Here is a 26,741-nt window from a genome sequence, read left to right as displayed (position 1 = left end):
AATGTCCCGGCTGGGGATAAGCAGTTCAATGCGGTTAGAAAATCGACGATTGGATGGTGGTTTTTCCTGTCGGCCGCAATCGTGTCAGTTAGCGCTGGTGCTTGCACCCAGAGTTCAAGGATTACGGCGTATACAGCTTACGCTGTATGCTTGGAATAATAGTCAAGACCCTCGCAGCTCTTGTTGTTGTTGTTGTTGTCTTGTAGTGTGAAGCGAGATTCCGTGCTGTAGTAAAAAGCAATTCTCATCACTCTTGCGCAGCGTAAAGAGCTGGAGCCAGGACTCGCAGAGCCACGGAGACAGGAACGAACGATATGCAATCAGAATCACCAACCCATGTCAGACCGGCCCGCGGGCCATCTCTGTCTCCAGCGCAAGCCGTGCGCAGAACACCAGCACAGGGGCTTCGGCAGGGGCGCAAACTGGGGCTGGCTGGCTGGCTGGCGAGCTGCCCAGCGTGGATGATGCTTCCTCGCCCTCATCCATGGCCATCCATGTGTCCATTCCCATTGTCTGGTGCTGGCAGGCATAAATATACAGAGGCCGCACCGCAAAGCAGCCCAACCGGGCGTTGAGTTTGCGGATTGATTCCGCCAATGGGTTCAAGTTTTTCTTCTTCCTGCCTGCAACACCCTTGCTAATGATTGTGGCCTTTGCTGCTACAGGAAACCAGTTTTCATTTGATCATATTGTCCAACTCGCGTTTCAGAAAAGCAGAAGTCTGCTTGGTTGAAATTGTGTAGAGAAGCAAGATCTGTTTTTTCTTTTTTTCAAATAAAAATCCTGCGCCCAATATACAAAAAGCCGCTGCTTGCCGCCTGATCTGTCTCGCCGCGAGCAATGGCTCAACCGGCTCAACCGGCTGAACCTGCTCAAGCCGCAGCTCACATTGTCGTCGACGACAGTGAGCATGAGGTTGAAGCATTTGACGATGACTTGTAGGTTACTTAAGAAATGTGACCAAGGCAGCGTGTTCGCTGTTCGCTAATCCCATCGCCACGGATATAGCTCAGAGACCAGCTCAATAGCTTCACCGATCTATCAATTTCGCATGTAAGATTTCGCCCGTTTCTTAACAGAACTCCTGATTTGAAAATAGCAAGCAAAGGCAAAATGGAATATAGATACAATGCTAATAGCTACAAAAGAGAGCATGGGCGACGATATCACGCATATAAAGACGGGGCGTATTGGGGACCAAACGACGAGATCGCTCAGGAGGTCCTAGATCTTGCACATCATGCATACTTGTTGGCCATGGGCCAGAAACTGTATCTAGCTCCTCTCAGCAAGCCCCAGGTACTGCCATCCTGCCATTAGATTTTACTACATCCGGAGTCTTGTATCTAACCACCTAAGTATCCCACAGAAAGTGCTTGATGTCGGAACTGGCACGGGTATTGTGCCTTATTTCTTTCTCCAAAACCCCCTTATTCCATTTATAACCTCCTGAGTCCCAAGATTCCTTTTCCTCTTTTTTTTTTTTTTCAATTGAATAATATATATTTGTTTCTTTTCTAATTTGCTCCAATCCAGGCATATGGGCTATCGACTTCGCAGACCAACATCCTGAAGCCCTTGTCATCGGCACAGACCTTTCCCCGACCCAACCAAGCTGGGTCCCCCCAAATGTGAAATTCCAAGTCGACGACGCAACCGACTACCCCTGGACCTTCCGCACCAACACCTTCGACTACATCCACGTCCGCGACCTCTTCGGCTCCATCCCAGACTGGACAGCCTTCATGAAACAGTGCCTCACCTGCCTCAAACCCGGCGGCTACCTGGAAGTCAGCAACGCCTCCGTCTGTCTCGAGAGCGACGACGGCTCCATCCCGGCCGACGCCAAGCACCCCCTGCGCCAGTGGGGGCGGCTGTTCCGCGAGTGCGGCGAGATCATGGGCAAGACCACGTCCATCAGCGAGAACCAGCGCGACGTCATGATCGACGCGGGCTTCGAGGCCGTGGAGGAGACCCGCTTTAAGCTGGTGGTGGGCCCGTGGCCCAAGGACCCCGTGCTCAAGCAGCTGGGCCGCTACCGGCAGCTCGAGTGTCTGCAGGGTTGCGAGGGGTGGGCGCTGGCGTTGCTGACGCGCGTGCTGAAGTGGGATGTCGAGGAGGTGCAGGTGCTGCTGGCGAATTTCCGCGCGTGTGTGAAGGATAGGAATATCCATTCGTATACGCCTGTGTCTGTGGTGGTGGGGCGGAAGCCGTTAGGCGATGGGCAGGGGGTGTAATTACTGCTTGATCCTGAGATTTTTTTTTTTTTTTTTTTTTTTTTTTTTTTTTTTTTTTTTTTTTGTTAGGGGAGAGTAGAGAATACCGCCATAGTTTTCGTTTCCTTCCTCATTTATTTGTTCGTTCGTCTTTCATCTCGTCGCACTGATGATGGCGAGGGTTCGGCGCAAGGTGGAATGGAGGCGAATCCATGACCTTTTGCGATATGTGATTACGATTTACGATTTCTGAGGGGAGGTCATTTATTACTTTTGTTGTTGCAAGAGATTTTTCCTAGGGAGGTCTTTTACTAATTTCCAAATGAAACAATCACCAGGCTACAAGGTGTTTTGGTACTTCGAATTTCTCTATCCACGAAGTAGCTATCTGGACTTTTTATATTACAACATAATGAAGTTTTACCATGTCATGAAATAATAACGATAATGATAAAAAAATGAAATTAAAAGTCAAAAGATCCATCCCCTCTATCCCCTTTTATGCCGTGTAACCATGAACTCAATAGCCAGCAGCATCATTCCCCTCCGCAAACATCCCACTGTCCAAATTCTTCGCGCACTCCTCGTGCCAGTTGCGCGGAGTGAATTTATCCGCAATATTCTTGAACGCCTCGAGGGTGCAAAACGTGTCATTGCCAGGAAGGTGGTTGCTGGGTTTCGATGCACAGCCGGGGATACGAACGGGCTGATCGTTATATCGAAGGCGGACGTAGTAGTCTTGAAGCGGAAGTGTGGGAATACCTGATGTGCTGGAGCGTGCGATTTTGGAGGGCTCTCGGAAGGATGGTGACGATGAGGATTTGCCGTGGAAAAGCTTAGACATTAGGCTGGATGGTTTCCGCTTCGCTGATGAGGTTTCTGCTTCTGGAACGTTCAGCTCTTCAAGGATATCGCCAGGTTTTTGGGCGTGGGGTCTGTTGGTGGCTTTGAAGAGTTCAACTGCTATCGAGGAGGTATAGGGCGGCCACTTTCCGTCGTTAAATGCACCCAGGCTGGTCAGGATTGCGGCGATTGTGGTATCGTGACAGCCGCTTATGGCGAATTTAACGACCTCTTTGGCGTCACCAGCTCCGTTTGTAGTCGGTTGCCAGCCGCCATGGACCGATGCATGGACCATACGATCGACTATATCACCCATAAGAGCGCCAATACCTAGTTTACGATATTCGTTGCTCTCCCTGTATCCGGTAAACCATTCGTCCATGGCAATTTTATCGATTATTTCAAGGGCCTTCGCGTCGTAGAATTCCGCAGGAAGGCGTGTGTTTGGGCCATGTGCTAGAGTGGAATTGATTGTGTCCAAGATACCCGAGAGGCGAGGGTGGGAATCCACCGCAACGCGGGGAGAGCTGGAAGGCATCCATTTGGACCAGAGGGAGTTGAGGTATTCCATATCCGCGGTCTGGTTCCCTATATCGATCAGAATTCAACCACCAAACCGGCAGTAGTTCCAAAGTTAGTCATGAAATCCTTATTACAACGGCTCATCACACATAAAAGTGTATTCTGTAGGTAGGGGAATGGGGCTGATGTTAAAAAATACATTTATCCGCTGCCCGCTGGGCAAAAAGGCGGGCCAACTGCCTGAAACGGTGGCAATTACTTTCATTGGGATAGAGCGTTTCGTCTGCAAATGACCGGGCCACAATGGTAGGAGGGCGGAAGTTCGCAGTTCGTGTGTCCGGAGGATACATTCCCCAAAAGGTCTGCTGCAGTGACTCGAGAGCTCGGGGGATGGGGGTTGTGCGGAGGTACATGTCATCGGTGTTCGACCTAACTTTGGGCATGAAACCTAGCTGGTCGACATAGAGGTATCGTAATCGTCGACCCAGAGCAAACGTGGACTGGCGACCTTTATCGGTCAATTCTCCTGGTAGGCTAAATTTTTACGAGGTATAAGCCGCTGGACCGGGGGGTAGATCCGTAGTAAAACTATATAAAAGTCCAAGACTTGCCAGATGCCTTCAATCTCTCCCTTAGGGCCTACTACCATCGCCGCCTGGTCGTTCTCTCCAAAGCTCTCCATCCTTCTCCGCCATTGAAAACTATCCCAGCTGGTCAGATCTTCTGTTGAGCTGGCAATTTGGGTGAGTCTTCGTGCGGCGTTGCAATATGGCCAATCTGGGGAGGTGGCATCAGCGTGTGCACTGAAATGGGGGTAGGACAGGTACGGAGGCGGGAGGCATTACATGTAGCCAGGCCGGTCTAAGCTATAAATTAGCCACGGGGAAAACAGGCAGATGGAAATTGATGATATTTATGAGAGCAGCAGGCGTACGTTTTGAAAACGAGAGGATACGGGCGTCCGTTCGCCTACAGGTGTGGGTTCAAATGTGAATACTAGTACCTCAATTTGGAGATTCAAAGGAAACAGCAACGGGTGATGGATTTACCGTGACGGAGAAACTATATAAAAAGCAGACAGGGGAGGTGTTAGAGTAGGATAGTTTTAACTCATTTATCTGTATAACGAGACTCACCACCTGGACCAATTGCAGCTGCAGGCCGTCTGGATAGAGCTTGTGTAGCTCTTCTTTGGAGTAGGGTTCGCGGGGCACAAGGGACGTCATTTCGTGGGGATCGAGCAGGGGACAGTAGAAAGAAAGGTAAAGAAGCAAGGGCTAAAGTGTTAATGTTGTAAAGAAAACTAGCCGAGAGAAATCAAGCATGGGTTGGTGGCGACATACAGGAGGAGTAGTGGTTGTGGTATAATAGGTTGCGATAGATGCTGAAGGTTTGGCGATAAAGGAGTTCACTTCAAATAAATAATCGAGGAATGAATTGAAAATATCTCGAATATTGAATATCGAATACTGTATCAACAAGAATTCTTCCACCGTATTGTGCCGCCGCACTGCGTCTGTTCCTATTTACTGCTCTAAATAAATACACGGATCCTGATGACTCCATTCCCGAGCTGCGTGGTTCTGATTGGGCCGTTGTGCTGGATTCCTGACCTCATCATCTCATTTTTCCTTCAACCCCCATTCAACCTCGCAAATCTCCAGCTTCAACCTGCCATGGTTTGCCCAACTCCTCTCCCAGCCCGCTGACGTTGTTGCCTCTGTATGGTGTGTCCACAAATCATCCATTCGTGATCTCTCTTGGAGGGAGACTTCTCAGCAACCCAACTCAAAACTCCAACTTCACCCCCCACAATGGTCAACCGCCGCTCATTCTATTCCGCGCCTGAATGAAATCCAAGGCCGATTCGTCCCCAGAGCACAGATAACATTAGATTGCTATCCGTAACTGACCCTGTTCCATTATACCTGCTCCTCCCGGAGACCCTCCCTGCCCAATTATAGTGGTCCGATCCCCGGCTGGCTCCATCTCTCTCTTGTCCTCTGGTTCAGTTTATTTTATTTGAGGGAATAAAAAAAACAGAGAACCAACAACAAACTCTTCCTCTCGATTTGATTTGTGACTGGTTCTGACGTCGCACACCGAGGCAATCCAGCGGCGTCTGGCGGTGTCCAAAGCCGTGTGTGAATCGGTGGCTTCCTGTAAGTTCCCTTCACCCCCAGATCCCCACGCAGCGAGGGTTAACAATAATAATATAATTAACTAATTATGGATTGGCTTTCGTAATGTTCATGTTGTTATTCTATAGACGCGTCCAACCTCCGGCCCATACATGCCAGTACAAAGCAAACCACTGATCTGGATCTGGATCTTACGGTCAGCATTGTTGGCGCAAAATGCAGGTGAGGACACCGCTTCTTCACTCTTTTTTTCCTTTTTCCTTTTTTTTTTTTTTTTTCACCCCCCCTCCTTCACCCATCCGTCCAATGCTATTATTTTTCCATTTCATTTCATTCTGTTTAATGATTAAATAATTATAATTTGGTTCGTTGGATCGACAATCATATGTTCAACGATCCCTTTCGGCGTCTTGTTTAGCCCATTTATTTGCTTGCGTGGGTCCCGGGTACTTGCGGGGCTGTCATTTCTTATACTTCGTCTTATATTTGCTTTTCGAGTAACATAAATCCTACCTAGGGTAGTTTCCCTACTTTTTATTTGTTTCGGCGTTATTTGACTTTAGTACTACATGCCGGAACCGTCCTTTTGGCCTTTTGCGGGCATTTTTGTTTCTTCTCTTCTTTCGTTTTCTCTCCTCTTCTCTTCTTTCTTCTCTTCGCTATTTATTTTGTGCGCACAAACAATCCCTTTTGTCCCTGATTGAGCTCCTGCTGGTTTCCCCAGGCAATTTAATTGCTATCCCCTGGGCTGGCTTCACTACTTCCCTTTGCGATAATGCCTTGGCTCATGGCGAATCTCTCGCGGAATTCGTGTCGCCAGCAATAATATCCGTGTTATTTGAGCCTTCGAGGGCGGTCGGCTGCTCGCTTTTTTGCGAACCTTTTTCTGCACCTGAGGCAACACAGGAAAAAAGAATAAGGAAAGGGCAAAAGGCAGTAAGAAGAGCGATTGTCAGCCGAACTAGCGCAAGGAAAGAAGTGAAAAGGATGTTCCTGGTTGTCCCGCGACGTCATGATGTGATGTGACTGTTTATTACACTTGCTGTCCTCAATTCTACTGTTGTCGCAATTGGCTCCCAAAGGCGCGTTTCTCATTCACACCGACTCTGCCTTCGCCATGTCGCGAATTGTCCCATCGCATCACCACTCTGTCGATCCGGGACAGGATCGATTCATCTATTCTGACAGCTCAATCTTGCATGGCTGCCGTCCTATAATCAGAACCAGAGCACAGCTAAGCCTCGAGGAAAATCTACAGGGCTCCAGTCGTTTGCACCCGCATCCACGTTCTCCAAACGCCAAGCCGCGGCCGCAATCGCATGCCAAGGCTGGACAGCTTTCCAGCAACAAGTTTCGTGATGAGAAGCCACGGTTATTGCTAATGGGTCTCCGTCGGTGAGTACACTTAAGGGAAGGAAGTGAGGGGGGATTATATTATTTGTTCAATGAGGAAAATGAACAATCCATTGCTGATGAGGAGAGACAAGGAGCGGCAAATCCTCCATCTCGAGTGTCGTCTTTCACAAAATGCCCCCAACAGAAACGTTATTCCTCGAATCGACAACTCGCATCCACAAGGACTCAGTCCAGTCAGTTTACGTCCTTCTTTTCCTGTTATATTGGATACCTCAGTTATATATATGTGTGTATGTATTTATTAACTCTTTTATAGCTCTTTCATGGACTTTCAAGTTTGGGATTTCCCTGGTCAGTTGGAATATCTCGAGCCATCCTTCGATCTGGAAGATATCTTCGGTACTCTAGGCGCATTGGTATGGGTTATCGATGCCCAGGATGACTATCTAGAAGCCGTCTCGAGGCTAAACAGAACCATACTCCTCGTCCAACAATACTATCCTCACATCAATATCGAAATCTTCATCCACAAAGTCGACGGCCTATCTGATGAATACCGCTCTGACACGTTCCAAGATATCGTTCAACTCATATCAGATGAGCTCAACGACGCTGGCTATGAGAACGCGCCTGTACATTATTACCTTACGTCGATATACGACTACTCCGTTTTCGAAGCTTTCAGCAAAGTGATTCAGAAACTCATCCCGCAACTTTCCGCCCTCGAAAACCTCATCAACATTCTGGCCAACAACTCCGGCATGGAGAAGATCTACCTGTTCGACGTGCTCAGTAAGATTTACATCGCGTCGGACACAAAGCCCGTAGACATGGCCTGTTACGAAATGTGCTCAGATTATATAGACGTTATCGTCGATGTGAGCGAGCTGTATTCGTGGGAACACCCTGAGCGCAAACCCAACGGTCCGCAGATCCCTGAAGCGGAGAGTCATATAATTTTGCATGATAAGAGGATGATCCATCTTATGGAGATGAATAAGTATGTTTTGCTTTTTTTTGCGTTTCTCTCATTTTTCATTTACATCCCTTTGCCATCAGCTTTTATATATGTAGATCTTTCTGGGGAGTGGCTAATTTAAGTTTATTTTTTCATTTTCTTTTCCGCCTCTGGCTTATAGGTATTTATGTCTCGTTTCCGTGATAAGGAATGCAGACGCGAGTGAGAAAAAGGGCCTTATCGATATGAACTGCCGCACGTTCCAGTCCGCACTGAATGAAGTCTTTGCGAAAACCTGGGAGCAGAAGTCGTGAAAAACTCCTACGGGATAGAGGAAGAAAGAATTTATCCTCAGAACATACCCCTCCTCCACGCATGCACTCATTATGTGATTCAACCGGTCCGATAGGGGGCTTTTGGGCACTTGCCTTCCATTGTCTAAATAGTTATGCCGATTGACCCCTTCTAACAGTTTTCTCCTTCTCGTTGCTTTTGCGCTCCTTGTATGACTTTTGTCGCAGCGACATACTTGCTCTATGGGGTGGCCTTTATTTACTGATGTTTTTCCACTATCGAGAGGGTATAACTGGGAGACAGGGGGGACTAGTAGTTTGGGATAAGTTTTAGAAACCTCAATGCAGCTCCGAAAGTGGAAAAATGGCAGAAGCCGTTTCACTTGTTGCATCATAATGTATTGATCAGGAGACTATATATATAACATATAACTATACTATGTGTATAATATAATCGCTCGGATTATTGAGGTTATTGACAATAATAAATTCAGGGGCCTAGATGAATATAACACATTTTCAAAGAGCATATCTCCATGCTCAAACCAAAGAGGTGTCAGGCATAGGCTGATGAATCACGCAACGACTGCCGACTTTGTGCTAGGCGATCCAGTTGACAATATCTGGCCAACGTTGGATGAACAATAGCGGTGTGTCAATCTGAGAACGGCTTGCAGGTCATTTAAGGCCCGTTACATCATGCACGCAGCCCATATATATTGGGATTGGACGTTCAATCGCAAGCCTTCGCGCTACCCCTACGAAGGTATTGGGATCAGTTTCATAGAGCACTTCAATTTCCAGAGGCTGAGTTCGATAAGATAAGTGGAGTCTCTCCCTCAGACGGAATATGTCTACAAGAGATAATGTGGAGGAGAACACTTGCAGAACCACGGAGGAACCGTCAGTCGAAGTTTGTTCTCACATCACGGCGGCGTCTTTCCACGGAATATCCTTGTCAAAGGCAGAAAGAACGAGAACAGGTATTGAGGACTGGGTGTGTAGTGGGTCTATGAGGAGTATGTCGAGTACGCGCCTTTCAGCGGGTCTGTATGGCTATGGAGGAGGGCGGTGGTGGAAGCATTGCCGCGTTGTATTCCAAGCCGAATAGCGGTGCAGAGATCAATATACAAGGGAGGATGTTGAAAGTAATACTGTAGTAGTCCTGGTTGGGGAGGTACTAAATGCTGGTAACTAAGGGCGACGGTGAAGAGCCTCGAGGATATCTTGGGACAGCACCCTCCCGCGAAGGTCTAGGAGCCTTTTCCAGACCTTGAATTGCCAGAGCTCCCTGCAGTGGGTAAGAAAAAGTACGAGACAGAGAGGTTTGGGGAAGGGTAGATTATCACCGTAGGGGAACTTGATGGTTACTTCCAAGGACTCTGCTATACCATGTGCTACAGACCTTCAGGACATCTAAGAAACCTAAGTTACTCTGACAGCGAGAGCATGGAAACACCTTAAATAAAGTTCAGGACCTCTCTTCTCCCCGTCAACAGCAGATAGACAATGATACACCCCTCTAGCACGGCAAATAGCCTGTCTACATGCAAGACATCGTTCGCAAAGCGCGAGTGATTGCGACTGGGACGGAAGCCAGCTGGCGAAGCTAGCTGTCTGAGCTAGCTACCACCGGCGCCACAGACACTCCAAGCACAGAACGATTTGGAACGCAAACAATGGCAGCTCTCCGCCAGCGCCCTGGCAAAGGATCCCCTCCTTCATCGAAGAGTGGGATGAGCGAAAATGAATACGACCACATAGATTACACGCCCACCTCGTCAGGGAGCGAGGAGGAGCTGTCTTCCGGCTCAAAGAACAGAGTCAAGGCGGAGGATGCAGGCGAGGCAGGGCAATCCAGACGCAGATGGTCCATCAGTGTCCTCGATCTCTGCCGGGTCATATTTTTGCTTGTTCTCACCTCCTGCGCGCTGTCATACTATATCACCACCGACTCTGTGCTCTGGGGCTATAAACCCAAGTTCCTGCGCTGGGCTGCTGTGAAAACCTATCTCGTACGACATTTACCTACCCCTACCACCCCTTCCTTCCCTTGTCGCCACTTTTCGATATTACCATTTCTACGTGAATGAAGGAGCTCCTTTGCTAATAAACGCCAATTTATATTGCAGCGCGGGCCCTTGGAACTCACACCAGCACAACTCGCCCTCTACAACGGCACCGACCCCTCCTTACCCATCTATGTCGCCGTCGACGGCGTAATCTTCGACGTCTCCGCGAACCCGCGCATCTACGGTAAGGGCGGCAGCTACAACAGCTTCGCCGGTGCCGATGCCACGCGCGCCTACGTCACTGGCTGCTTCTCGGAGGATCGCACGCCGGACATTCGCGGCGTCGAACTCATGTACATCCCCGTCGAAGACGACGATGAGAACCCCCTCGAGCTGGCGATGAGTAAGAAGCAGAAGCAGGCGCGGCGCAAGGAGGAGTGGAATGCGGCGGTGGAGAGTGTGTCGAAGCAGGTGATGCATTGGAAGGAGTTTTTCGCCAACCATGAAAAATATGTGCAGGTTGGCAGGGTTGTTGGGATTGAGAAGTTGATGCAGGGGCCGGAGAGGGAGTTGTGCCAGGCGGCGCAGAAGATGAGGCCGTTGAGATCGAAGCTTAATGCTGCGAAAAGTGCGCAGGTGGAGGATAAGTTGTAGAGGGTTCGTGAGCTGTGGCGGTGTGGCGGCTTCTTGGGTTCGGATAATATGATAAATAGATATATGGAGATTTATATAGTGAAATTTCTAGAGCAATTTGGTGAATTTGTGCTAAGGTGAATTTGGGGTTTGTGTGTGAAGGTCTCCAGCTATGAAAAGTGCATTTCACGACATGTTGGCTGTGGTTGTTTATGGAGTTACATTGTTACAAGCCACTATACTAGAGTCCATCAGGGAGATTGTGGAGGTTATGGTCAAAGTAAATCAAGTAGGTATTAAATGTTCTTGAGGATCATATTACATTTCAGCCCTCCGAAAGCGAAACTTGGGAACACCCATCGACCTGAAAGGAAATATCCCCACGGAGAACATCGCTTGAGAATAGATTCTATTGGGAAATTTTGATGGTATATCTGAAGTTATCCACCACGATATGGGCTACAATCGAGGGCGTATAAACCAGCAGGTCGATTCCCATACAACAGAAAAACCCGGGCCAACGTTTGTTTACTTGGAAATTTTGGATCCTTGTCTCCACAATGCAGATATAATCGTTTTTATTTCTTTTTATATCCATACACTCATGACGACGAGCTAAACATGGAACAGAAGGGGGGAAATTGATAAAGACAAGAACATTCAGAAGGAAAGTCAAGAACACCATTTTGACGAACGCAAAACCCCGGGGACAGAAGAGGAACCGGAAATGGTTCGGAGAAATTCGTTTACTCGGCTGCGGTAACGGCGCGGGCTGGAGAGGCAAGTTTGTTAGGATACATTTGGACAGTATATGCAAAGATAACACCGAACCGATGAAATATCGGCTACATATCCAGTCCAACAGAAAGAAGGGGAAACGAAACGGGCTTTTGACGTACTGTAGATGTTCATCTTTGAGTGACCAACAACCTTCTTGATTTGGCCCTTCTCCTCCAGGTCGGCGAGGGCTTGCCGGGCCAAGCTGCCGTTGATCTTCAGTCTGTCGACGAGGGTAGCGACGGTGATGAGGCGGTAGGACTGCACATCCTTGTAGAGCTTCTCGGAAGTGGCCTTGTCGAGGACAACGGCATGGTTGGCCTTGTCCTTGACTGTATTGTTAAAGACATCATGTCAGTTTCATTTCGCCTCTCGTTGCCTTTTTGTGCTTGAATCCGCAGGTGACAGAAATATCTGTCGAAGGGTAGCTATCCAAAAATCGCCTTCCCCCGAACCTAACACCTCTATCTTTCCCTTAGGGGCGATATTCTTCCGTACCTTTGCCCTTGGACCACTTCTTCTTCTGCTTCTTGCCGCCGGAGCTTGCTGCGGGTGCCTATCCCGATCGCAATCATGAATCCATCAGTACTAGAATACAATGTCTACCGTGCCAAGTCTTTTCATCACATAACATCCGGCGCTGGCTTTCACATGACCACCGGAGGAATAGAAGGGGAGGACAGGAAGATTCACTTACCATGTTGGGTGGTATATGCGGTGGTTGTCGACGACCAGGTGTTCAACGACCTTCACGAACTTCTGAAGAGGAACCAAGGTGCGAAATTGCGAGTGGGGTATGACTAAGCGTGGATTTAGCCCTAAGCCCTTGATTTGGCTGAATAAGGCTAGATTAGAATGGGATATCCGCTATACCATAAAAAGCAAGTTTGAACATTTCAAGTCCCATTTGATATCACATCAATGAGGAGTACTAGGTTTATGGTGGAATATACCCGCCCTTGGAGAAATGGTTTGAGTAGAATATTTTCAAATAGGCCAGGTAAATAATTGCGTTAGCCGTAGATCATATTGTTCGCATAGGGAAATCGGTTCAAATGCCCGCTAAGAACCAACGCAAAGTGGGCCAAGGCAAGTAAACGGATTCCGCAGCTCATGTTCCTGTAATGGGGAAGTCATCCATATTGAAAGCCGGATGCTCATCTTCAATATTCAGAATCTGAGTAAAGCCTGTTTCCGTGCCATTCCCTACGACGTAACCAAACGTATACCCAGTCTGCCATCCAACCCATATCAAACCACTCTGGCGACAGTCTGCTCTGACCCAAGAGACGGAGTACTTTCCTCCATCCGCAAGGGGTATTCGAGCGATTCGCGGTCTACGATTGCATATCCATTGGTGCACTGTGGGTATGTCATCTTCGTTGGCTGTCATCAGTAGCTCCGGGAACGTGGGACACCAGAGCAGCTGGCGGACACTGGATTTTTGGATCAAAGAACCAATCAACTTGGGGGTTTGGCTTTTGGTTGACCACATCCACACGATATGGGGAAGGCTCTGGTCGATTGTTGCCAGCATATGTCTGTTTCTGCTGAAGGCAATTGAGGATACCGCGCGTGCCCCACCACCAGCGCTGCTGAAAGTATATGGGAAAACAGGTGATTTCGGAGCTAGGACATACTCACTCGTCCCGTTTGTGACGCTGGACTGTTGTTCTACGAAGATATCGCGGCCTATAGACCCAAATGAGAGAGGGTCTGGAAGAACTGAGAGTAAAGAGAACTGGGAGGTGAAGTGAGCATCGCCGGAAAATCCCCCCGTTGTAAATTATGGAAGGAATCGGAACTTACTGTCTTGCAGTTAGTCAGTGCAACAGTTCCATCATGCCTCCCAATAGCCAAAAGTTGCGAATCTGGACTCCATTCTATCGTTTTCACTCCCAGATTTGAATCGTTGGCTGCCTCACTATAGGTCCTGTAATACTGCCCATCCGCAGTGTAAATCTCAACCCTGGGCGTCGTGCTCGCAGAGTCCCACACACCCAACCACGCGCCATTGGGGCTCCATTTTAAGCCCTGGGCATCAACGGTGTTAAGAGTCACCGTAGTGATGGCTTCATAAGTTTCCGGCTCATGGATAGTTAGGGTATCATTCGCGTCAAGTTTCAGCAGCAGCGCCAGGTGGCCCGTAGCCGGACGAAAACCGTAGCCGGTCGCATTGGAAAACTTGGGTGATTTTATCACGCGCTGACCACCAGTCGACAAGGAGAATATCGTTAGGTGGACGTTGAATTCCGAAAAGGCGATAACTTCATCATGCGTGGCTGCAAAATCGACATAGGTGAAATTGAATGTGTCGCCAGCTTCGATTTCGGCACACCAATTCTCATCGTGCACATCCCAGACGGAAATATAGTTTCCGCTCGCGTAGAGAATGCGCTGGCTGTCAGGTGAAAATGCATCAGGTTCAGCAATTGAGGGCCCAGGCGGTTTTGACCATCGAAGAGCTTTAACGCAACCCGTAATGCTCTCTTTGAGAGCGATATTTCGAACGATGTTCTGGCCTTCCGGCGCGAATATTATGGATAGTTTATTGCCGGAAAGAATGCATATATATCGGCAATACTCAGACGGAATAACACACGAGTCTGGGTATATATTAGCAGAAATCTTGAAACTCCTAGTTGGAATTCATATTTTAGGGGTTCTCGGCTTGAAATAGTACTTAGGTTTTTCATGAGGCTTTTGGTAGACATCGCAGGTGCAAATGCGAAGTTAGGCTTGGTGTGTGTACCTGTTGAACTTAGTTATAGCCAATTAAATTGAGAGGAGCCCAACATTCGTGCGGCAGACTATAGTGACAAATGTCTCATTTGTGTTTTTATGTAGGAGGGTTAATCTTTTCAAGTTATTATCGTTGTGGGAGCTAGCTAACTACTGCCTATACAACTATAACTACGCCTAGTCACATGCGCTGGGGCAAATGCCTGGCCCAACACCCACTACTGTGTTTCATCAACTGCCAACTTCTTCATGAGAATATAACAAATCACGATAACACCTTCATTCGACTGCATATGAGAATAGTAGAAATGAATGTTGATATACTTACTGTGTACTGTGGTTCTGCAATAGCAACTAGATCAATTTAAATCTCTTATTATCTATCTTTATTGATAGAGAGTTCCTCATTATTATTATTATTTATTCCTACACCGCCTAACCTATATAGTATGCGGGCAGCCTATGTTACATGAAAGGAAAACCTTGTGGTCAATACCACTGGACTAAAAACCTCTTCCCAGCTAATTGCCTTCGCTCCAGTTCCCTCCCTGCAGTTTTACCAAGGATCAGCCAGCGCTGTTCCTGAGAAATGAAGAAAACAACCCCCTTTCCCCTCTCTTGTTACATCCCCCTTCCATGTCTGCCGCGCGCACCTCTCCCATACTCACGCCTGTTGCAGCTCCCCCCCCCACCATTCGTGCTTTAAGCACCACTGCATGTCCCATTGGCATGCATCAACTACCCACGAACGTAGGGGTACATTTGAATTTTCCACTTTTCCAACTGTTTTTCGTATAATTTTAACCCCCCAACCCGTTCAATATCATCGCACGCCCTCTGCAATTTCTCTATGTGTGTGTACTGCACAGGTTGAGTGGTCATGGAGCCCTCAACGCCCTCCCATCCGCCCAAGGACATCGACACGGCCTACACCAGGCCACTGGAGCCGGAGTCACCGGCCAATTTTGTCACTGAAAAGACTGGCAAGAGGCAGAGGAAGACTGTCACAATGCCTCCCCCAATCCTCAAGAAGCCAGCAATAGCATCCTCACAGCCACCTCTCAGCTGCAGAAACAGTTTGAGGAGGCTCAGCAGCAACAGAATCTGTAGCAAAAAGCTCTCATTAAATTGATGAAGACTCTGAACAGCTGAATTGAGAAAGAGAAGCAGTCAATCAGTCAGAACTTTGCTCAGATCTTCTGTGAGAGATTTGTCAAATATATGACAGCAGATCTGAATGTAGCATCAATTCTGAAAGAAAATGCTGCTCTGAATACTCATCCACAGTTAAATGCAGCAAAGACAGCTGTGAAGGAGTTGGCTATCTGAGTAGATATTGTTTAGAAAAGGAAAAACTCTGCTCTTTCTAAGATTACTTCTGTCAAGACTGCAGCTTCCTCAGCAGATAGAGCTAGTGGAGCTAGTCTGCAGCTCAAAAATGCCAGTCAGTCAAGAGGCTTCACAGAGAGCATAAAGCAGCAGAAGAACTCATGAATCCTCATCACTTTTCAATCAGAGAAACAAATCACCCAGCTACAGTTATATGCTATGCAGCAGACAATCATTGCAAACATTCAGAGAATGGGGGATGTGGTCAATGTGTTGAAAATGAAGCCCATCAAAACAGATTGAGTGATTACATCAAGTAACAGAGGTATACACAACACTCTGATCATTGAGAAGACAATAGCTACTCTTTGTGAAGTTCTTGACACCACAAAGATCCGGCTATCAGAGCATTGGTATAATTATGCTGTTTCAGAGATCTCAGAATTTATTCAGAACTGAAAAGAAGCAAAAATTCTCACAGATAAAATGATTGAAAGAGAGGTTTTGATTCAAGTAAAGATAAAGTCAGTGAGCTGTCGACCCTCGCGTCATGGGGTGAACCTCAAAACAGGGAAGATTATATGGATTGTTTTCTTCCTTGCCCCAGTAAAAGACTTCTCACTCTTCAATGTTAATGAAAAGGCCAGGCTGATTGAGAAAAGGCTTTTAACAGTGAAACATAATTCAGAATGTCAGAGGTTCTGTCGCTCATCAAAGTATGTGCAACTGACAAGATGCTTCAACTGCAGTGAGCCCACAAACCAGCATGAGGGGCCAACAGACACAGAGTGCAAGAGAGTGTCAAGATGTGTCAACTGCTGTCAACTCTACTCAGCTGAGCATCAGCACTGCCCTACTGCACTCAGATACATGAATGACATTCTCAGACATTTAATTCAAAAAGAGCTAGCAGCTGTTCACTGCCTTAGCAACAGATGTCACGGAGATGCTCAGAAATAGCAATCACTGCTAACACAGCCAGCATCAATGATCACAGTGATGATATCTACATCAACCACTCAGTCAACTTAGTCAACACAGCTCACTGAGCTAGCACTTTGCAAGTGAGTGACTATTCAGAGTTTCATCAGTAAGAAGAATACCATCTGATAGATGATCTGCATCAGACAACACTCAGTTCACACAGCAGTGCAGCAGCACAGTCAAGCAATTAAAAAACAATCTGATTTCAGCATGCAGATAGTAGATTTAAAGCTCTTCAATCTCATATCATAAATGAACTTTAACAGCAGCTCATCAAATAACTTTTCATATTATAATATCAACATCAGTGATGCAGCTGATGCTGCAGAAACAATTAGTAAAAAAATCACTCTCTGCAGATCTTCTGAGCAAATACAATCAGAGCAGCTCTTTATCACACAGCAGCTCTACAGCTTGCTTTCAAACAAAGCTGTGAAGTGATCTGTATACAGAAGTCATACACACACCCTGACATCAAGACTTTTAGCCACTCAGTATATGAGTGCTTTGCATCTATAGACCGCTGAAATACCACTAATCTAGAGCAGTGAGAGAAGAAGAGGCTTCAGATCATGACATATATATGTAAGAGCTTAAAGATAAGAGCACAGCAACATCAGTCTGTGTAAAACAGAAATCTACTATAAGTCAGTGTAAATGACTGCCACATTCTCAACGTGTACAAACAATCTGAAATAGATGCAGTCATAAATTATCTGATCAATCTAAGCCCATCAGCCCGCTATCTGATAAATGGAAATATCAACATACAGCATGATGCCTTTGAATCAGAGGCAGTGAATCTGCACTGAGGCGGGGAGCTTGTTCAATGAGTCAGTGAACATGAGATAGACTTTGTGGGAGAGATAGATATTTCAACTCATATAGTAGATTATATGATTGATCTCATCTTCTTCAATGTGATCTTTGCTTCCATTATAGTGCATCAAGATTTACACTGCAGCTCAGATCATTAGTCTATGATCATTATATTGTTAATAACATCTCTAACACAGTGTAAGAAACCCGCACTAAGGTGCCAGTGCTAGGCCGGAATTAGCGATAGCCCTAAAGATATGACATCGCCGAACATAACAACCACCAACGTCATATCAGGATATGACATCGCCGAACATAGCTCCACCAACGTCATATCAGGTTTGAAATCAAGGCATTATCTTGCCATTTGCATCATACTACGCCATCTACATTATAGCAAGTTCGATCTGCTTATGATACTGTGTGTATATAGCTAGCAGCTGGTCCAACCTTCTAGGGACCAGCGGATCATTCTGTTATAATCTGACCCCTACGTTCTACACCCTCAATATCTAACTACTTGATCTGAATCCTCTCCGATATATCACCGTATTATCTCCTACTGCTTGATCCTCGTAGAGTCCTAAGGACCAACCCGGAATATAAGCAGCCATTTCCAACATCGCTGCTTACACACAGCTGAGTAATACTCAGATCAATATCACAGACTCTCAACTGGAGCTCTTTATAGATTTTGTCAGAGGTTTCATGATGAACATGTTTTACTCAGAGAGGGTTAGAAATATGGTATAGTTTGATCATCTGATCCAGCATTTCACTCAGAGTCTTCTGACTGCAGCTTAGACAATCAGTAAGCCAGCTCAATAAAAGCAGACCACAGCTTTCTAATGAACAGCAGACTGCTGAAGAGCACACTGAGAGCTCATCACTCATCAGACAGAGGCCGCGAAGCACCAGTTCAAAAACACAGTGTATAAAACCAAGCATGTATACTGAAGACAGATGATCAATGAAGTCAGAAATGGTAGAGATCTGTACTGAGTGGTGGTATAGCATCAGCTGAAACTCAACCTCAGAGCACCCCCTCTGATGATTGAGAATCAGATCATAGAAGAAACAGCTGTCAAAGCTGAAACACTTCAACAAGCAATTCTGAAGTGATACAACTCAACTGATGATGTGAAGTATAACTCATTGAATGATGAGCACTGAAATGGCATGAGAAACCTGCTCTGAAACCTCTGGATTGAAATGGAGGAGATGGAGTGCAACATCATTGAAGTACAGAGTACCTCCTCACGCACAGATGGAATCACAATGCAGATGCTTAAAGCATGCTGGCAGCATGTGTTCCTCTTTATACAGCAGCTATACAACTGCTGCCTCCAGCTGTGCCACTTTCCATGAGCCTAGAAACTGACAGAGATGACAATGATATTCAAAATGAATAAGAGGGATAGAAGCTCAGTTCACTTCTGAAGACTCATTGCTCTGCTTTCAGTAATCTTTAAAGGGCTGAAATACATCATTGTAAGGCGACTGGTGTACACAGCACTCATTCATGGTATAATCAGCCCATAACATGAAGAGGCACTGCTCAGAATGATCTGCATGTATGTATGTATGTATAGGTTTAACGTCCCGGAGAAAACACGGGCAGCGCCCGTGTTTCAGAAGCCTCCCGAAGGGCATGGAGACGTGCTACGCTGGAGAGATTTCTATGTACACAGAGAGAGAGAGAAAACAGAATCCAGGTGGCAACTCTTGAGAAGACTCAGCTCATTGCAAAGGATTTTTCTAAGCTGCGCATCCACTTCTGGCCCGACGTATGGCCATTCATGGTGGGGCTATAGTGTGGTTCCCTGAGGGGACCGCCGCTGCCGTGCCTGGAAGGCTTTATAGTGAGCAGAGAGGGATACCTCTCTCAGTTGATCAGAAAGCTGTCTGTGCTTCTAACATCAGAAGAAAGACAGACAAGATAAATAATGAAAGAAAGAGAGGGAAAGTGTGTGTTCTGAAATGAAAAGAATAAAAGAGAGAGGTGAAGGAAAGACTGTGTCATCTGCAACACCTTGCAGTCACGTGACATGGCACAGACCCGGGGGAAAAGAGAGGAGAGAGCACTACAGAAGGTTGTGAAAGGAAAAGAGCAGAGAATGACAGAGAGAGCAAAGAAAAGAAGGAAGAAGAAGCATTTGAGCCGATAGAGACAAGGGCAAACGAGAGGAAAACAAAGCAGAGCACGCGTAGATACAATGCCGGCAGTCAAACCATATCAGCTGAGTCAGACACGTAGACTGTACTGATTACACCACAGCTAATTGAGACAGATGAGCCTAGTTGTGCTATCTGTACTGTCTGCATAGACTGTGATGTCCCTGGCAGTTGCACTAGCTACCGTGGGTGTACTCAGCAGGCCGGCCTCGTGGAACTGCTGCGGGGGTTGTCAGATGGTTTGCAGCCAGCCGGCTGCGTTACCTTGTGCAGTACCGTGTGTAGAACTGCGTGCAGTCCAGCAGTTCTACAAAGTCTGTAGGGGTCAGAGACCCTAGATAGGCAACAGCTGTCGCCTGGTTGTGTGGCCGTGCTGCTGGCCTCTTGGGCCAGTGAAGAAAGTGCCTCTGTGAGTGTCGACAGAGCACCAAATGTTCTGGGCTCTTGTTGTGTCCACAGACACAGGTGAGCCTCGCATCTGCATGCTGGAAACGCCTGTGGTACCAGGAGAAGTCCCCATGAGAGGAGCGGAGTGCGAGCCAGCGGTGAAGGGCATGCCGTGGCATGGTGAGCTCCGGAGGGGCCTTCACTTGGTATTCCACAGTCGGCCTGCTGAAACTCCAGCCCCGGTACCAGTCAGAGAGCTTGCCACAGGCTCCACTCCACCACTTTCGCCTTGCCTCTTGGCTGAGCTGCTTGGCCACTGTGCGGACCCCACTGACTGTGGGTGTGGCCTCGAGACCATAGGCTGGGGCTGCAGTGGATGAGACTGCCCGCTTAGCCAAGCGGTCTGCTTCCTCATTGCCCTCTATCCCCATATGCCCAGGAGCCCACTTCAGGCCAACATTGTGCTGTCTGAGGAGCTCATGGCAGCGGTTGTAGGCCCAGTTTGAGGAGGCTGCTGCACTGTCCCGTATGCCCCAGATGACTGAGGTGTTGTCGAGGCAGAGCCAGATCTGAGGGTTGCTGCTGTCCTCTGTGACACAAGGTAGGAGCTTCACGGCGCACTCCAATGCCCGGCAGGCACCAACTGCCTCAGCGTCGAAGACATGTGACATAGGGCTCAGCGCAGCTGAGAAGCTGGCCAGCTGTTTATTTCCCTGATAGACTATGAAGCCATAGCCCACCTGCCTGCTGTTGTCAAGGTTCCGTTCTGATCCATCTGAGAAAACATATAGATCTGTTGAGGGTTGACTTCTCCACCATTCCTTGAATGCCTGAGCAGCACTCTTTTTGTCTACACCCTCTGTGGGGTCTGTCCCGCATCCCTCTGAGTAGTGTGGGATGGCAAGTGTGGGTCTATTGACTGCAGGTAGCAGCGCCCCCAACCGCTGGATCTTGGTCTTTGAGCGCTGCCGGGTTCCAGCCCCTCTTCCTCGTGTGATCATTGGAGGTGCTATCCGTGAAGCCAGTGGGTGCTTCTCATCCACCACCTGAAGCCTTGTCGCGAATCGAATTTTGGCCTCCTCCAGAGCTACCATTGCTGATGGGAGCCCAGCATCCCGGTATAGGGTAGCGATGGGCGTTGTACGGAAAACTGGGAGGACCCCTCTGGCTGCCATAGTAAGCACCTTCTCAACTGTCCCCACATGCCATCCCAGGCGGGAGCTAACCTCCCCACTCCTGCCCGTGTGCCTTGCTGGCTGCGTGCGGCCGCCGTACCAGGCCTCTGTGCCATAGAGCAGTGAGGGAACCACGCAGGTGGTGACCGCCTTCCGCAGAGCGTCTGCTGGGGGCCCGTCTCTGGTCTTTCCCAGACTCCGGATGTGCTGGGCCACGGCCCTTGCCTTCTTTGCCCGGGTGGAGACATGTGGTCTCCAGGTGAGCCTTCTGTCGAAGTGTACACCCAGCCAGCGAAGTGCTGGCTCCTGTCCAGCTGGGGCAGTAACAGGGTGAACAGTGAGGTCCTCAGACACAACTACTGCTGGTGCCTCATTGTGTCGCTTTCTTGTAAGATGGATCATCTCAAGTTTCTCTGGTGCGAAGGCCACCTTGTTTATCTCCCCCCACCTCAGAATACTCTGTATATCCTGTCTGAGAAGGGTGGCATTGTTGTCAAGTGAGTGGGTCGCCCGCCAGATGTTCAGATCATCCGCATAGCCAAAGCGCAACTCCGAGTTTTGCCTCAGCAGCTCTGCCAGGTACAGAAGGAACAGTATTGGTGACAAAGGAGACCCCTGTGGCGTGCCACATTGCATCTGATGTGCTGCTGTGGTGGTCCCCTCCAGCCGGACCTGAGCTCTGCGTTCAGTGAGGAAACTGTCAATGAGCTGCAGCAGCTCGCGTGGCCACCCCTGCTGCGCCATCCGCTGAAGCAGCCGCCTGCGCAGCACAGCATCAAAGGCACCCTGCACATCCATTGTGACCATGGACACTTCTTTGTTTTGTGCGAAGGCTGCCTCCACCTCATGAGTGAAAGCAGCTACCAGGTCCATTGCAGATCGTCTGGGCAGCGCCCCCCCATGCTGTGGGCTGACTATGCCGTGAATGAGTGCCATGTACGCCAGTCGCCTTGCAATGATGCGTTCCAGCCCTTTGGAGATTACTGAAAGCAGGGCAATGGGCCTCCAGGAGCGGACTGAGCTTCTATCTCTCTTACCCACCTTGGGTATCATTGCCACCTCTGCCAGTTTCCAGGCTCGTGGGAAGTGGCAGAGCCGGAGGCAGCAGTTGTATAGCTGCTGTATAAAGAGGGACACATGCTGCCAGCATGCTTTGAGCATCCGCACTGTGATTCCATCCGTGCCTGGGGAGGTGCTCTGTACCCCAATGGTGTTGCGCTCCATCTCCTCCATCTCAATCCGGGGGTTCCAGGGCAGGTTCCCCATGCCGCTCCAGTGCTCATCATCCAGTGGGTCATACTCCAGATCATCAGCTGAGTTGTATCGCTTCAGAATCGCTTGTTGAAGTGCCTCAGCTTTGGCGGCTGTCTCTTCTATGACCTGATCCCCAATCACCAGAGGGGGTGCTCTGAGGTTGGGTTCCAGCTTATGCCATGCCACCACCCGGTACAGGTCTCTACCATCTCTGGCCTCATTGATCACCTGCCTCCAGTATGCACGCTTGGCCTTGCGCACTGCATCCTTGAACTGGTGCTTCGCGGCCTCTGTCTGGTGAGTGGTGAGCTCTCGGTGTGCTCTTCGGCAGTCTGCTGTCCACCAGGGGGCTGTGGTCCGCCCTTGTTGAGCTGGCTTACTGACTGCCTGAGCTGCAGCCAGAAGACTCTGAGTGAAGTGCTGGGCCAGATCATCAAGCTGTGCCACATTTCCAACCCCCTCTGGGCAAGGCATGTCCACCATGAGACCTCTGACAAGATCTGCAAAGGGCTCCAGCTGAGAGTCTGTGATCTTGATCCGAGCATCACTCAGCTGTGTTTGAGGTGTTGTTGGCAGCATAGTGATCATAGACTGGTGATCCGAGGCGCAGTGTAGATCTTGACGCACTGTAGTGGAAGCAAAGGCCACATTGAAAAAGATGAAATCAATTATATGACCTGCTGCATGAGTTGAAACATCTATCTCTCCCACAAAGTCCATCCCATGTTCACTGGCCCATTGGACAAGCTCCCCGCCCCGGTGCAGATTCACTGCCCCTGGTTCAAAGGCATCATGCCGTACGTTGATATCCCCACCTATCAGACAGCGGGCTGGTGGGCTCAGATTGGTCAGATAGTCCATGACTGCGTCTGTCCCAGGCTGTCTGTACACATTGAGAATGTGGCAGCCATTTACACTGACCCATAGCAGATCCCTGCTTTGCACAGACCGGTGTTGCTGTGCCCTTGTCTTTGAGCCCTTGCGTACATATGTCATGACCCGGGGCCTCTCCTCCTCTCGCTGCTCCGGGTTAGTGTCATCCCAGCGGTCTATAGGCGCAAAGCACTCATACGCTGGGTGGTTAGAAGTCTTGGTGCCAGGGTGTGTGTATGGCTCCTGTATACAGATCACTTCACAGCCCTGCTCGAAAGCAAGCTGCAGAGCTGCTGTGTGACAGGGGGCTGCCCTGGCCGTATTTGCCCAGAAGACCTGCAGGGGGCGATTTTCCTGCTGGTTGTTCCTGCGGCGCCAGCCGCGTCGCTGGTGTTGGTGTCCTAGCATGAGGAGTCACTTGGTGAGCTGCTGCCGAAGTCCACCTGCGGGATGAGGTTGAAGGCCTCCAGACCTGCCATCTGCATGCTGGAGTCAGACTGTTCTTTAGCTGCTTGGCTGTGCTGCCGCACTGCTGTGCGAGCTGAGCGTCGCCTGGTGCGGGCCATCTGCCAGGTGGCAGCTGTCTTTGCTGCATTTGGCTGCGGATGAGTATCCGGGGCAGCACCCCCTCTCAGAATTGATGCTGCATTCAGATCTGCTGTCACATACTTGACAAACCTCTCACAGAAGATTCGGGCAAAGTTCTGACTGACTGGCTGCTTCTCCTCCTCAACCCAGCTGTCCAGAGTCTTTGCCAATCTGATGAGAGCCTTCTGCTGCAGGTTCTGTTGCTGCTGAGCCTCTTCAAACTGCTTCTGCAGCCGAGAGGTGGCCGTGGGGATGCTGTCGCTGGCTCCTTTGAGGACTGGGGGAGGCATTGTGACATTCTTCCTCTGCCTCTTGCCAGCCTTTTCAGTGACAAAATTGGCCGGTAACTCCGGCTCCAGTGGCCTGGTGTAGGCCGTGTCGATGTCCTTGGGCGGACAGGAGGGCGTTGAGGGCTCCATGACCACTCAACCTGTGCAGTACACACACGTAGAGAAATCGCAGAGGGCGTGCGATGATATTGAACGGGTTGGGGGGTTAAAATTATACGAAAACCAATTGGAAAAATGGAAAATTCAAAGATACCCCTACGTTCGTGGGTAGTTGTAAGGATGTACAGTCTATGCAGACAGTACAGATAGCACAATTAGATTCATCTATTTCAATTAACTGTGATGTAATCAGTACAGTTTACATATCTGACTCAGCTGATATGTTCTTGACTGCCGGCATTGTATCTACACATACTCTGCTTTGTTTTCCTCTCATTTGCCCTTGTCTCTATCAGCTCAAATGCTTCTTCTTTCTTCTTTTCTTTGCTTTCTCTGTCATTCTCTGCTCTTTTCCTTTCACAACCTTCTTCAGTACTCTCTCCTCTCTTTTTCCCTGAGTCTGTGCCAGGTTATGTGACTGCAAGGTGTTGCAGATGACACAGTCTTTCCTTCATCTTTTTCTTTTATTCTTTTCATTTCAAAATACACATTTTCCCTCTCTTTCTTTCATTATTTATCTTATCTATCTTTCTTCTGATGTTAGAAACACAGACAGTTTTCTGATCAATTGAAAGAGGTATTTCTCTCTGCTCATTATAAAGCCTTTCAGACACAGCAGCGGCAGTCCCCTCAGAGAACCACATTATAGCCTCATCATGAATGGTCATATATCAGATCAGAAGTGAATGCGCAGCTCAGAAAAATCCTTTATAATGAGTTGAATCTTCTTAAAAGTTGCCATCTGAATTCTATTTTCTCTCTTTCTCTGTGTATATAGAAATCTCTTCAGCATAGCACATCTTCATGCCCTTCAGAAAGCTTCTGAAACACGGGTGCTGCCCGTGTTTTCTCCGGGATGTTAAACCTATACATACATACATACATATCTTATGCAGTACTGTGTGTAGAACTGTGTGCAGTTGAGCAGTTTTATAAAATCTGTAGAGATCAGAGACTATAAATAAACAATAGCTGTCATTCAATTATATAGCTGTGTTGCTGATTTCTTGAATCAATGAAGAAGATGCTTCTGTGAATGTTGATAAAGCATCAAATGTTTTGAGTTTTTATTGTGTTCACAAATACAGATGAGCCTCACATCTGCCTGTTGAAAATGTTTGTGATATCAGAAAAAGTTCTCATGAAAGAAGTGAAGTGCAAGTCAATGATCAACAGCATACTGTGGCATGGTGAGCTCTAAAGAAGTTTTTACTTGATATTCCACAGTCAGTCTGCTGAAACTCCAGCTTCAGTACTAATCAGAGAGCTTGTCACAGACTTCACTTCATCACTTTCACCTTGTTTCTTGACTGAGCTGCTTGGCCACTGTGTGAACCCCACTGACTGTGAGTGTGGCCTTGAGTTCATAGATTGGAGCTGCAGTAAATGAGACTGCTCATTTAATCATACAATCTGCTTTCTCATTGCCTTCTATCATCATATATTTAGAAGCTTATTTCAGATCAACATTGTGCTGTCGGAGAAGCTCATGACAGTGATTATAAATTCAGTTTGAAAATGCTGCTGCACTGCTCTGTATGCTTTAGATAATTGAGATGTTGTCAAAGCAGAGTCAGATCTGAGAGTTGATGCTGTCATCAGTGACACAAAATAAAAGCTTCACAATACACTCTAATGCTCAGCAGACATCAACTGCTTCAGTGTTGAAAATATGTGATATAAAGCTCAGCACAGCTGAGAAGCTGATCAGCTGTTTATTTCTTTAATAAATTATGAAATCATAATTTATCTATTTGCTGTTGTCAAGATTTTATTCTGATTCATCTGAAAAAACATATAAATCTGTTGAGGGTTGACTTTTTCATCATTTTTTGAATGTCTGAACAACACTTTTTTTATCTACACTCTTTGTGAAGTCTGTTCCACATCTCTTTAAGTAATGTGGGATAACAAGTATGGGTTTATTGACTGCAGATAGCAGTGCCTTCAACTGCTGAATCTTAATTTTTAAACACAGTTAGATTTCAGCCTCTCTTTTTCATGTGATTATTGAAGATGCTATCTGTGAAGTCAGTGATTTCTGACTGGGATTGATGCTTTTGTTTCAAAGTATGATATTGTTGTATATGCTCAGAAGGTTTTGATGCTCAAATTGCTGGAGATGTTAATTTAAAAGAATATAAAAGTTGACTCTAAAGAGATCTGCTGAATTCTGAAGAAGAGTAACAAGATTGAAAAATTGCTTAATTGTAAG

At 47.7% G+C, this 26,741-nt stretch overlaps 9 protein-coding genes across 9 annotated transcripts; 5 read left to right on the top strand and 4 right to left on the bottom strand.

Moving 5' to 3' along the window:
- Positions 1-840: 840 nt before the first annotated feature.
- HCAG_02190 (conserved hypothetical protein) lies at positions 841-2,237 on the top strand (the record flags this gene model as incomplete). Its single annotated transcript, XM_001541969.1, has 4 exons — positions 841-938; positions 1,149-1,299; positions 1,370-1,397; positions 1,537-2,237. 4 exons carry the CDS (start codon positions 841-843, stop codon positions 2,235-2,237), a joined length of 978 nt encoding a protein of 325 aa, XP_001542019.1.
- Positions 2,238-2,736: 499 nt separating this feature from the next.
- Positions 2,737-4,807, bottom strand: HCAG_02189 (conserved hypothetical protein; the record flags this gene model as incomplete). The annotated part of the gene is made up of 4 exons (XM_001541968.1): positions 2,737-3,647; positions 3,781-4,115; positions 4,516-4,550; positions 4,718-4,807. 4 exons carry the CDS (start codon positions 4,805-4,807, stop codon positions 2,737-2,739), a joined length of 1,371 nt encoding a protein of 456 aa, XP_001542018.1.
- A 2,442-nt stretch (positions 4,808-7,249) lies between these two features.
- HCAG_02188 (conserved hypothetical protein) lies at positions 7,250-8,350 on the top strand (the record flags this gene model as incomplete). Its single annotated transcript, XM_001541967.1, has 3 exons — positions 7,250-7,311; positions 7,395-8,078; positions 8,218-8,350. 3 exons carry the CDS (start codon positions 7,250-7,252, stop codon positions 8,348-8,350), a joined length of 879 nt encoding a protein of 292 aa, XP_001542017.1.
- Positions 8,351-10,008: 1,658 nt separating this feature from the next.
- HCAG_02187 (conserved hypothetical protein) lies at positions 10,009-11,115 on the top strand (the record flags this gene model as incomplete). Its single annotated transcript, XM_001541966.1, has 3 exons — positions 10,009-10,344; positions 10,462-10,969; positions 11,075-11,115. The coding sequence occupies 3 exons, from the start codon at positions 10,009-10,011 to the stop codon at positions 11,113-11,115; spliced, it is 885 nt and encodes a 294-aa protein (XP_001542016.1).
- A 605-nt stretch (positions 11,116-11,720) lies between these two features.
- HCAG_02186 (40S ribosomal protein S25) lies at positions 11,721-12,451 on the bottom strand (the record flags this gene model as incomplete). Its single annotated transcript, XM_001541965.1, has 4 exons — positions 11,721-11,746; positions 11,874-12,083; positions 12,250-12,307; positions 12,449-12,451. 4 exons carry the CDS (start codon positions 12,449-12,451, stop codon positions 11,721-11,723), a joined length of 297 nt encoding a protein of 98 aa, XP_001542015.1.
- A 411-nt stretch (positions 12,452-12,862) lies between these two features.
- Positions 12,863-14,465, bottom strand: HCAG_02185 (predicted protein; the record flags this gene model as incomplete). The annotated part of the gene is made up of 3 exons (XM_001541964.1): positions 12,863-13,417; positions 13,561-14,357; positions 14,435-14,465. 3 exons carry the CDS (start codon positions 14,463-14,465, stop codon positions 12,863-12,865), a joined length of 1,383 nt encoding a protein of 460 aa, XP_001542014.1.
- A 1,843-nt stretch (positions 14,466-16,308) lies between these two features.
- Positions 16,309-16,696, top strand: HCAG_02184 (predicted protein; the record flags this gene model as incomplete). The annotated part of the gene is made up of 3 exons (XM_001541963.1): positions 16,309-16,350; positions 16,511-16,538; positions 16,572-16,696. The coding sequence occupies 3 exons, from the start codon at positions 16,309-16,311 to the stop codon at positions 16,694-16,696; spliced, it is 195 nt and encodes a 64-aa protein (XP_001542013.1).
- Positions 16,697-20,060: 3,364 nt separating this feature from the next.
- Positions 20,061-24,496, bottom strand: HCAG_02183 (conserved hypothetical protein; the record flags this gene model as incomplete). Its single annotated transcript, XM_001541962.1, has 3 exons — positions 20,061-23,665; positions 23,908-24,078; positions 24,199-24,496. 3 exons carry the CDS (start codon positions 24,494-24,496, stop codon positions 20,061-20,063), a joined length of 4,074 nt encoding a protein of 1,357 aa, XP_001542012.1.
- A 1,144-nt stretch (positions 24,497-25,640) lies between these two features.
- On the top strand, positions 25,641-26,109 carry HCAG_02182 (predicted protein; the record flags this gene model as incomplete). Its single annotated transcript, XM_001541961.1, has 4 exons — positions 25,641-25,716; positions 25,780-25,872; positions 25,989-26,062; positions 26,098-26,109. 4 exons carry the CDS (start codon positions 25,641-25,643, stop codon positions 26,107-26,109), a joined length of 255 nt encoding a protein of 84 aa, XP_001542011.1.
- Between the last annotated feature and the right edge of the window lie 632 nt (positions 26,110-26,741).

The sequence above is a fragment of the Histoplasma capsulatum genome, genomic scaffold (assembly GCF_000149585.1).
Source record: "Histoplasma capsulatum NAm1 scaffold_2 genomic scaffold, whole genome shotgun sequence".
Lineage (NCBI taxonomy): Eukaryota > Fungi > Ascomycota > Eurotiomycetes > Onygenales > Ajellomycetaceae > Histoplasma > Histoplasma mississippiense.
This window is presented reverse-complemented; position numbering and strand designations above follow the sequence as displayed.